At 38.2% G+C, this 12,087-nt stretch overlaps 1 protein-coding gene and 1 long non-coding RNA gene across 8 annotated transcripts in view; one reads left to right on the forward strand and one right to left on the reverse strand.

Moving 5' to 3' along the window:
- The window catches only part of fbxw11b (F-box and WD repeat domain containing 11b), a 24,669-nt gene extending 15,729 nt beyond the window's left edge, over nucleotides 1-8,940 (forward strand). For 4 of the 5 annotated variants that reach the window (XM_073913739.1, XM_073913738.1, XM_073913740.1 and 1 more), the window contains exons 9-13: nucleotides 928-1,046; nucleotides 1,528-1,638; nucleotides 2,368-2,446; nucleotides 4,407-4,571; nucleotides 8,065-8,930. In XM_073913739.1, coding sequence (XP_073769840.1) covers nucleotides 928-1,046; nucleotides 1,528-1,638; nucleotides 2,368-2,446; nucleotides 4,407-4,568 — 471 coding nt within the window. In that variant the 3' untranslated portion in view covers nucleotides 4,569-4,571; nucleotides 8,065-8,930. 5 annotated transcript variants of the gene reach the window in all.
- Nucleotides 1-12,087, reverse strand: part of LOC141376355 (uncharacterized) — a 974,232-nt gene that overhangs the window by 387,212 nt on the left and 574,933 nt on the right. The window lies entirely within an intron of this gene.

Raw genomic sequence — 12,087 nt, forward strand, 5'->3', positions numbered from 1 at the left:
GAGGACCTGTCAGTCAGAACACAGTTCATGCATGGAGCACATGTAAAAAGCTTGTTCTCTGAATCAGGTGCATTGTAAATGAGAGAATTATACGAAATATGTAGATCGAGGGTGGCGTGAGAACCAGGATCGAGAAATTCTGCTTTAAGTAAACCTGAATTGTTTGTTGCATTTTTATTACAGTAAATTTAGTAACAAGGTTTTCTTCCAGCAAATGCACTAGCATAAAAAACATTCATTATCTTAATGATATCCACCAAAATCCTTTGCATATATATATATATATATATGTATTTTTTTGTTAATATTGCTTATTTCTGGGTTAAATTTAGTTTTCTGCTTATGTCAATCTAGAAATGTCCAGCAGAGGGCAACAGTGTCACAGGTTTTCTGTTTGCTGGAGAATAGAGTGCTTCAGTTTGTGCTCATATTCTCCAGATGCTGGCTCTTCTCTGCTGGATTTGGGATTCCGGGAGCAGACACCCCTGGTCCAGCCCACCCATCACTGGGAGGGGTGCCAAGTCACTGTGCTGCCCCCACCCTCGCAAAACATTCCTTAAATAATGAGATGGGCATTTTGAACGTGTGTGTGTGTGTGTGTGTGTGTGTGTGTGTGTGTGTGTGTGTGTGTGTGTGTGTGTGTGTGTGTGTGTGTGTGTGTGTGTGTGTGTGTGTGTGTGTGTGTGTGTGTGTGTGTGTGTGTGTGTGTGTGTGTGTGTGTGTGTGTGTGTGTGTGTGTGTGTGTGTGTGTGTGTGTGTGTGTGTGTGTGTGTGTTAATGTCTTGAGGTGGTTTCACATGTCACACAACTTCCTGAAGTGAATATGCAACTGGCTTACATCAGTGAAAAATGGCTCATGGTTTCAAGTCAAACCTGCTTTAAAAGTGTTGCATTCAGTTTTTCATCCAGATGTGTAATGTTTTTCAGGTATGGAGTACAAGCACCTGCGAGTTTGTTCGGACACTAAATGGTCATAAGCGAGGAATTGCTTGCTTGCAGTACAGAGACCGACTTGTGGTCAGCGGCTCCTCAGACAACACCATCAGGTGTGTGTATGTGTTTGTGCGTGCCAATTGACCATTTTCATTTAGTAGAACTCTCTATTTAAAGCATCTCAAATGATACCATATTAAAGTCTGGGGGACAACAACCAGATCAGATTTTACTCTTAATACAATTATGTACATTTTTACAACCTAGTTGTCAATAATATTTTGTAATCAGTGAATCAGTTTTTTCTTTCATTTTTCTATGATTTATTTATTAATTTAATAACCTTTTTTACATTTTAATAATCATTTAATCATGTAATCATTTTATTGAGTTAATGTAATAAACTGATTTGGTGGAGCTAAGCTCAATTGGTATGTAAATATTGTGCCAAAGAGTTCATTTTCCGAATTCAAAATATAACCTAATAGTTTTCCTTGTTGGTGAAATGTGACCCTAATTCACTTGGTCAGTATTAGTTATGCTTATGGTTTATTTTTTTCCCCTCTTAATCTGTGTCAATCTCTCTTTCTCCAGGCTGTGGGATATTGAGTGCGGAGCATGTTTGCGGGTTTTGGAAGGGCACGAGGAGCTTGTTCGCTGTATTCGTTTTGACAACAAACGGATCGTGAGTGGAGCGTATGACGGGTATGTCTGAGACTGATTTGTTCCAAGTTGAAGGGAGTCTTGTCATCTTTTTTTGCATTGCATTAAATTGCAGCGAAGAATAGCACAATGTGGAAAAACAATTTTTGCAAATGTTTGCAGACAACCAAAAAGACTGGGAGGGAAACATCTTGTAAAAAGTATCAATAAAATAAGCATTCAAAATATGCAGCTTTGGTTATTGGAAACCGATTAATCTTAATTTAGCATTTAAAACTACAAAGGAGTGTTTTTAAGTTCATTTATTAGCAAAATCATTTCTTAAAGTCCTTGCATTGCTATTGCTGAAATGCAGTAAAGTTGGTGGAATTAAATTTAAGCAGTTTTTTTTTCTTTTTTTTTGGTCTGGATTATGGCTGGCTTATTCCTGGCCTTAATGTCAATAATCTTTTTATTCTCACATCTTTAATTGTAGAGCTGCATTTGTCTGCTCTTAATGCGCTGGTCATTAATCTGATACTTGAGTAGTGCACAATACACATACAGCCAAGGGAGCAGTCACTTTTAATCCCACAAAGCCCACAATTGAATCACAGATTATCTGTAGATTATGTGTGAAATGCCCCTCTAGAGCTGCTTTACAATGGATAAATGAGAAAAGGGGAGGATTTTAACCAATGTATTGTGGATTTATGATGATCATATTTTTTTGTGTGTGTGTGTGTGTGGAGTCTAATGGGCTTTTAATATTTTGTGTGTGTGTACGCACAGTAAAATTAAAGTATGGGACCTACAAGCTGCACTTGATCCACGCGCTCCAGCCAGCACTCTGTGTCTACGCACACTAGTGGTGAGTCTCCGAACCATCGTAACCTGACACATTTTTACCTAAGTACTGTAAAACATTCAACTGTGTTCTAAAATAATTCATAATATATTTTTTAATGACCAACACTTTACATAGATTTAATTTTCTTTCTTTATATAAACACTTTTTGTAAATTTTATTTTGATCATATTTGACCTATATACTTTTTTCAGCAAGGATAAATTATTCTGATCTAAAGGCACAGTAAATACATTTCACGTTCTGTAAACACATTTGCTAAATTTGTTTAATAAATGCTTTTTCTTAATTTCTTAATGAATCCTAATAAAATATAGTAATGGATTCTGTAAATCAAATCTCCCGTACCAGAATCAGACATGCAAAATGACAAATTATTTGGGTTATGAGGAGGAAAAACAAGTTTTAATGTAACAAGGCTTTCAAAGTAAACAGTAGAATTGAGTTTATTAGTTTCTGGTAAAGATCAGTCAAATAACAAACTAAACTTAACTAAAGAAAGATCATTCATAGTTAAATTAGTTCATAATTTTTCCCTCTCCATAAATGGGAGATAAGCAAATTTATTAAAGGGCCATGAAACCCCATTGTCTCAGCAGGGAGTTTTCACACCTCTAGTTAGAAAAAAAGTCAGCAAAGTGGGTGAGTCCAGCTTTGTTTAGGTGGGAGTGTCAAGTGGCAGAAGACGGAAGGGTATGCATGAAAAGGAGTTTCATTACGTGCACCTGAACTGAATATCCCACAGACAACGCGAACACAGACGCATGGGACATGGACAGTAATTCGGTAACCAACGTATAAATCAGATCTGAAAGCTGTGTGGAAGTGGAGAATTTTCAGTTCATAATATTGTAGTGATATTACTGTAAAATAGTAACGAATCATTTTGACTAAGGTATGTCTTTAAAACCTGAGAGTAGTTCTGATGATACTAACTCTCTTTGCCATCTGAATAAACAAAGAACATTGCTCACACACCTACCAAATTTGTAAAGGCAGGACAATCGACACAAACTGGAACCGCATCTTTTTTTACAAGGAGATGAGTGGTAAATCCGAATTTCACCATTTCCAGATTTGAAAAGCTTTCGGGTAAAAAAAAAATATATATATTTTTCACAAACGTAAGGCCCACACACATGAGATGTGCTCTCATCACGGGGAAATGGAAACATAACATTTGTTGCAGCACATTTATAAATGTAACACTGACGACCTACGAACTACTTGTTTGAATCATGGTTGACAACACAACGTGGCATCTCTCTGAACTCTGTAACAGGTAAAAATAGTCTTTGTTGCTTCATTAATATGCATGACATAGCTTTAAAGCGCCCTGATTGCTTTCTCTTCATTAATGAAGAGATGTGCTGAAAACTCGATGTCACTTTGTGCTGGCCGATACAGACAGCCAATCTCCATGTTGGAATTTACACAAAGATCTTATAACTGTGATGATGCTTCAATTTCTTTCAAAGCGGACAATCAAATTTGCTCTAAACAAGAAAAAAAAAAACAATTTTCACTTTTTATCTCAATATATGAGTCCTAATAATGTTTTTAGCAATGCATATGACTGTCAACATCTCAATAAATGTGTTTTGGTGTTTCAAGACTCTTCACAACTTGCAGCCTACCTTTAATTTCCTGAAAAAATATTTTCTTAAATCCCTTTACAGTATACAAATGCAAAAATATGCAACACTCTGCATAAAACTAAAAGCTAAAAACAGACTGGCCCTAAATTACCTTGACCTCAACTAAATGTGTTAAACTTCAGTTTTAGACTGTTTTATGTAGAATCGACAAAGTCAACATTGTTGCAGAATCACAAATTCACAAATGTATTGCACCATATCCTGCTGTGTGTCTTTTTCATCCCCAGTTTGTGTGTGTGTGATGTTGATCCAGCAGCTTTTGTCATAGATGGATTGCTTCAATAATTCTCTCTGTCTGTGTGCAGGAACATTCAGGCCGAGTGTTCAGGCTCCAGTTTGACGAGTTCCAGATCATCAGCAGTTCCCATGATGACACTATCCTCATCTGGGACTTCCTCAACGTCTCAACCAATGGCCAGACTGAAGGACGATCGCCATCCCGCACTTATACCTATATATCCAGATAGCAGGTAATGCTTTGTTTAACATGTATTAAAGGGCACCTATATGAAAATCCTCTTTTGTAAGCTGTGACCTGTGTATAGGTATAGTGTGTCCATGTCATATTGGGGTGATATAAAAACATGAAAGAATTTCCAATGTTAAAATAGAATCCAAATCCCTCCCATTTTGAGGCGGATCAATAGAGTGGAGGAACTATGATGTCACTTTGTAGGCTAATCGACTGCTAGCATAAAACTGGTTCCCTCGTGAAAATCCCTATAGGATTTTAGGAGTGTAAATACTGCAGTTAAATGTGTTCAGATGAAGAAAAAAAGACGAGACCTCACTTGATCATGTAAAATGACAGTTAATATGTCTGTATTTTTACACATTTATTCACACGTTTGCATTATTGAAGGCAGGAGAGAGACAGGCTGCACTGGTGAGCAGTATCTTCATAATATAGTTTAATTAAAATAAATGATCAACAAATGAATCTGTCTCGACAGCCTTTACATGTGAAGGCATTATCTATACACAATCTGAATTCTTAATTAGAAAAACACAAACTATAAAATACTATTCATGAAAATACCTAAATCACAGATAAATCCAAATGCCCAACACAAGCGAGCTGCGCTCCAGACCAGATCAGCTCGTTGACGTATAATGTCTCAGACACCGCCTGTAGGCCCATTTAGCAACTTGATAGCAACCGTCTTTTTAAAGAAGCATGGCTGAATTAAAAATCCAAAAGTGTGTTGTAACTGTGTTTTATGTCGTAGTACAAAACGTGAAAGTATCTTGAGTTGGTGTTAGCCACGGACCTTATTTAAGCGATTTTACTGAAACCCCATTCAAAAAACCCATTGACTTTGGGACGAGGGAACCGGAAGTGCTAAAATGCTAGCTCGCTTCCGGGGTTTTGCATACAAAGTGACGTCATAGTTCCTCCACTCTATTTGACATGGGTGTGTTTCCCCGCCCACTGAATTGGTTGACACTTGCATGTTAACATGTCTTCGTAGTATCATGTATAATCATATCAAGACAGCGTGTGCGCAAAGCAACTGGGATTACAAGATCTTCTCAGCTCGCTGTGATCATCAATCATTATCCAATGTGTTCACGAATGAGTTTTACAAGTTAATGCATGTTTGTAATGAATTACAGCTGTTTTTTTTTAATGTCTATAACTACAGCCTTGTGTCAGTGTCATTATAAAAGATGCTTCTATCCTAGTTTGTGGATGTTAAATCATGTTTATTTTGTACATTAACATAATCAGGGCTCGAAATTAACTTTCTTACTTGGTAGCACTGGTGCTCCCAACCTGAAACATTTAGGAGCACCAGAAAAAATTTAGGAGCACCCACCAAAAATTAATGATATTGACAAGTTGTATATTAAGGGATTTATTGTATTTGAAAACAGCATCATTTGGGACTAACAAAACCCAGAAACAATTATCTAACTAATGCTGTGATGACTTAATATTTGTGCAATATTTCCAAAATTAATTTTGAATAATTATAAAATATTAATGATGATGATGATGACAATAATACTAACAATGAATTATATTTCTCATCATCATGCTGCCTTGAATGTGCTTTAATGTAAGTTATCTGCTATATAAAGTCCTGCTGTTACTCTATGGAAAATAAATTGTTAGTTTGCATCAAACACAAATGAAGCATTGCAGTAAGAAATATTTATTTTGTACTGCTGTTTTTATATGCATGTCAATTTAATAAATACTAGCCTATTTCTGCTACAAAACAAACAAAATATTATAATAAATCATTCAATTCGATGCTGAAAGGTGCAAAGCAGTCATCAATAATTAAATGGAAAAATAATATACACCTCAAGAAAGAACGGACAAAAGAGAGGAGAAAAAGTCTCACTTTTAAAAGTTTTGGTTTCGGTTCTTGTTGTAATGCTCAGCTTCGTTACGCGCTGAATTTCATTTTTCTGTGTTTGTGGAAAAGCATGCGAGTCAGCCGGCCCAATATAAGGGGGGCAGAGCAGGATTCTCCCAATAACCACCGTCGCAATACTGTTCCTTGTTATAACCCGCATCAGTTTAAACTCAGTAAAGGCAAGCTTCTTTGGCGATGGTGTTTTAGCGGACATTTGCGCCGTTGCAGCCTGATCTCACGAGGAAACGTATGAAAAAGTTACGAATTGCCGTGAAATTGTGTTGACTGAACACGCAGCGCATGCAACGCATCGAGATTCAGTGTACTTTTCACTCTTCAGCCGTTTGCATTCCCCGCGGTCACAAAAGCTCATCACAAGTGGTGCTCGCTGCAGAGCCATCCAAAAGCTCCCTCCCTGTCATCTGACAGCGGAAAGTCTTGAGTGATTGACAGCTTATATGAACCAATATAGCGGCAGGAAAGAGCTATTCAGCACGTTTTTAGAAAAAAGAAAAAGAAAAAAAACAGGTCGCACTCCAACCTAAATATTCAGTCGCACGAATGCTCCCAATATATATTATGAGGTCGCATAGCTTAAATTTCGGGCGCATATGCGACCAAAATGGTCGCTATTTCGAGCCCTGATAATGGATTTCCTGCAACAGTGGCTCTTAACCTGTATCAAGTCACATTTGCCTTGCAAATGCAGTGCAAAGTTAAATGTGTGAGCTGTGGGTGTCTGTTTGCGTGCGTTGGCATTGTGTGTGACTCATCGATGTGAAAAGGCTTGAATTGATACAGATACACCAAATAATCATTTGTAAAGTTCTTACTGTAATATTTCTCACAAACATTCTTTAAGATCTGCTTTTTCATGTCTTTCACTGTGCTGTTTATCTGAAACAGCCGAGGCAGAGATTAAGGCACACTCTGACAGGCACATAGCAACAGTGGGCATAGAGAATTAGCATTAAAGGCACAAGCCACAAAATGGCTACATTTGTGTTTAGTGTAGAAAACTCTCAATATTCTGAAAGGTTTAATAAATAATCTGATGGCTTTTTTTTGAGCTGAAACTTTACAGACACATTCTGGAGGCACAAAAGTCTTCTCTTAACCTCTTAAGGCCCAAGGTGTATTTTTACATGCTTTTTTATTTCTCTTTGCTATTTGGGCTTATTGGAACCTAATTAGAATAAAAACCTAAGTATCGTCTTTTAATATGATGTACTTTAGGAAAACACTTATGTCCATTTATGTGTACTTGTGGTCTGAATTTACATAAAACACCTTTTCCTGACTTTTTTTTTTAATGCATATTTAACATGGACTATCAGAGTAAAAACACCCCCCACCACCCAAAATGGACTGCTGCAAAACAGTTGCAGGATGACACTGAATGTTTTATATTTTTTACAGACATACAAAGTATTTTAAATAACCACTTAAGAGCTAAAATGTGCTGTCCACGTATGTGGCCATTAGGGCCTAGGAGGTTAAACCTAGAAAATGGGGTAAAATAGGTGCCCTTTTAATAAAATCTCCATTCTTCAACATTCAAACTCTAAACTGTTTTTATGTGATCTGTTGGCAGGGAAGCCCCGGTGGCGTGCGGAGTGTGTGCGAGTGTGTGTGGGGACTGTTCGGGTGACCCAGTCTCTGTGGAAGTGTGCCAGGATCAAAAGGTTGAGGAACGCCACCAAACACCCCATTTTCCCCACTTGCCCGCCTCTCTCCATCTGTCCGTTTTATTTCTCCCCCTCTTCAGTCGTTTGGAGGGCCACAAACATAAACCATGTCAGTTCTCTTTCTCCCTCTCTCTGCGGAGGAGGAGGTGGAGAAAAGATGGAGAGAGCAATGCCATTAAACAGAGAACCTGAGGGTGGGCAACCCTCACCCCGTCGCCCTGTGCAGAGTGACGGCTGCCCCGGCTCCGCCCCCTGGGCCCATGAACTCTGTATCTATCTTTTGTTCATTTTATTTTTATTGATTAAGAAAAAAAGAAAAACTAAAGAGAGGAGGCAAGGTCTGAGTGCCTTCCTTCCCTCAGGACTGTTCTGCATGAATGAGCGAGCGATGGGACGTGTAATGTGTGCTGGTCAACCCCTCAGTTTCTGTCTTATGTTTTTTTTCTTTTGTTTTTTTTATGCTTTGGTTGTTTTTTTTTAAGTTGGGAAATTGACTTCATATTTCTTTTTTCTTGTGGAAATCGTATGAATAACTGTAGTTTTTTGACTCTTCTCCTGTTATGTCGCTCCATTTCTCGTTTTTAGCGCTGTCCGTCTCGTTCCCTTTCTCACTGTCTGCTCGTCTAGGTTCTGAATGACCCATAACTGATCTGAATTTAGTTGTAAACAGAATTGTCTTGTCTAAAATGGTGTTGTATATTGAAAAGATTTTTTAAAGAAAAAAAAAGCGTTATTAATAAGAATAAAGTACTTGACTGTGAAGGAGTGTTAAGAAGATTGCACAAGCGCATCATGTTTTCATAATGTGTATGTGTGTTCGTATGCCCCGTTCGTCCCCTTTTGAGATAAAGGCTTTCCGACAGGCCCGGATTTCACTAACCTTACATAACCACTGCCAAGACCTTCCAAAAAGCACAGGGCCGCTGTTCAAATATTTAAGTTTACCTCCTGCTCCGAATATGTGGAAATTGGCAGCACTGTCATTTTCGTTCTATTTGATTCTAGCTCCTCTTACAATCTCCACCATGGCAACAGCCACAATACATCATTCCAGAGCTGCAGCGATTCAAAAAATGCTTGAATGCAGAACAGAATTTTAATCCTAAATCTTAAGAAGTTCCGTCTTAAGAATGGAATTCCATCGAAATGAGGCATTAATATGAGTGATGTCAGGCTAGTATGAGACGTAAGGGTGGACACGGAGACATTATAAAAAGAGGGAGGATCAAAGCAAGTCTGCAGACGAGGGACTACTGCCCAGTGCGGGTGATCAAGAATGCAGTCGACGATTAGAATACAGACAAAACAGCCCTCAGATGTGTTCGCTATTAAGGAAGCATTGGAGTAACGTCTTGCTAGAAAGTGTTTAGGCGACTTCTTGTTTAGGATAGATTGCTTTTAGTGACCAACAATTAGAACTAGTAGATGCAGTTTTTCTGTGTGCGCAGAACTAGTATATGCATGCACACTCCACTAGGTGGCAATAAAACACAATAGTCAAAGTATCCTCAAAATAAATATTTTAATAACATGAATAGTATCAAAATATTTCATCTCAATATTTCGCCAGCCCCAAGTGATTTTGGGACAGAGTAATTTGCAACGGTAACCACAACATTTTGCATTACAACACTTGCAGGGCTGGATGCTCCGGGGTCAGTCTGAATAACTCTGATAGATTGAAAGCTCCAGAGAGAAAATCAACTCATGTTGTGGTCTGTAATGGATATGTTCTGTTAGAATGCCACAAACATCAGTGCAGATCATGGAAAAGTCAAATATGCTGGCTGTGTCTGAAATCACAAGCTTCCCTTATATAGTAGGCAAAAAAGGTACATGTTAAGAGTATGCCCCAATCCACTACAGCTGTGAATGGCAGCAAGGTTGGCAAATGTACTTTTTGGTTGGACTTATGAGATCTCAGATAAAGCCTTCATAATACTTCTAATTTTCAATATGTAAAGCCAATCAATACATTTATTCCGCTACGATTCATACAAACGTGGCAGTAAAGTTATTCCTTTTAGAATTCTGAAAGGAGATTTTTAACATCCTTCTATTCATCGGAAAATCTGAAAAAGAAAAACAAAGTCAGTTTTCACAAATTTAGAGCAGCTCAACTGTTGGTTCTTAAGAAAATGCACAAAAACAGAATGATTTATGAAGGCTCATGTGAGTAATGTTCACATGAAATCCAGCACAATATTTTAGTCCAAAAAACAAAAAACATAAATGATCTGAAGCTTTTGAACGGTAGTCACACTTGTGTTCTGAACATGACCCTTGCTGCGTCCCAATTTGCATACTTATACTACACCCTGAAAGTATGTTCTCATTTTGTGAAGGAAACAGAAGTGTGTAACAGAAAAAAAAAATATGCAAGCTTTGGGACATTCTACTTCCTCGTTAACAGATTGTTATGTTGCTTGGTTATGAGTCCTGTCAATCATCCACATTTCTGTCATATTTTTCTACCTTATTGGTGAAGCAGCAGCAGCATGCTAATCTGCCATTCACATGTTTCATTCAGAGAAATCTCCTCAAGTCTTTGGATAGTTCTGCATTCAGATGTTGATGTCCAAACACGTCTTTATAGAAGTTCAGTATTGTTGTAGATTAAATAAAACGGAAAACGCAATAAAATTTTTAGTTGGCTAGATATTAATTAGCAGTCATACAAACATCTTTACCGAAGCCTCTCTTAACAGTTGGTCTTGCACGTCCATCATGTTTGTAGTTCTAATCGAATTCATTAGATGTCCAATGTACTGTGGGCAATATCAGTGATTAGAGTCTGGGCGCTTCTACACTTCACATTTTTACCGGAAAAAGTAAACCATCTGGGTACCTTTGGCATACTCTTTTCAACATATGATTTGGGACATATTAATTCTATTTTTAAATACTATTTAGAAAGGATAGTATGCCAATTGGGACGCAGCAAAAGCAGTTCGCAAAGGGCACTTTGGATTGAAAACAATCATGACCACTATATTATAGCACTGTTCCAAAATAGGATCTCAAACTCGATTCCTGGAGGGCCGCAGCTCTGCACTGTTTTGCTCCAACCATAATCAAACACTTTAGATCCAAATATTCAAGATGTTCAAGACTACTAGAGACTATGAAGCTGCAGTCACACTGAACTCTTCTTGCCATAGATTTCCATTAATACACACGCAAATGAGTCGGAACGGAAACGCAAGTTCGTGCGTCAAGTTCCGCACTTCGATGCGTTGCAAAGTTCAAGCTTGGTGAACTTTTACCTGCAAAATCGCATCACTTATTAATTTGATTTAAACAAATTGAAATATAAACAAATTGCTCGCTTTTTTTATGTCTTATCGTCTTGCTTAATCCCGCCCCTTTTCGCATGGTCGTAGGACAGAATTTTGCAAGCGCAAACTCTAGTGTGACCGCAGCTTAAAGCAGGTTTAAGCTGAAGGTGGTTGGAAGTAAAATATGCAGAGCTGCGGCCCTCCAGGAATTGAGTTTGAGACCATTGGAATAAAGGATTCCAAAAGGTACAATAGATGGCACTTCACTCTGCGCATCTTTTTGTTGTAGATGACAGAAGTGAGTTCTGAACAAATGTTTTTGTTAGCTACACCTTAAACATAGGGTGTCCAAACTCTGTCCTGGATGGCCTGTGTGCTGGAGAGTTTATCTCCCAACTTGCTTTAACACACCTGCCAGGAAGTTTCTAGTATATCTAGTAAGAGCTTGACTAGCTGGTTCAAGTGTGTTTGATTAGGGTTGGAGCTAAACTCTTCTGGATATCGGCCCTCCAGGACTGAGTTTGGACAACCCTGCCTTATACCTTCAAAGCTCTGAAACGGTTAGGGCAGGCTTGCACAAACCCAGTCCTGGAGGGCCGGTGTCTTGCAGAGTTTAGTTCCAACCCCTCAGACCTCAATCTAGAGCTAATC

The sequence above is a fragment of the Danio rerio genome, chromosome 10 (genome assembly GCF_049306965.1).
Source record: "Danio rerio strain Tuebingen ecotype United States chromosome 10, GRCz12tu, whole genome shotgun sequence".
In the NCBI taxonomy this organism is placed as follows: domain Eukaryota; kingdom Metazoa; phylum Chordata; class Actinopteri; order Cypriniformes; family Danionidae; genus Danio; species Danio rerio.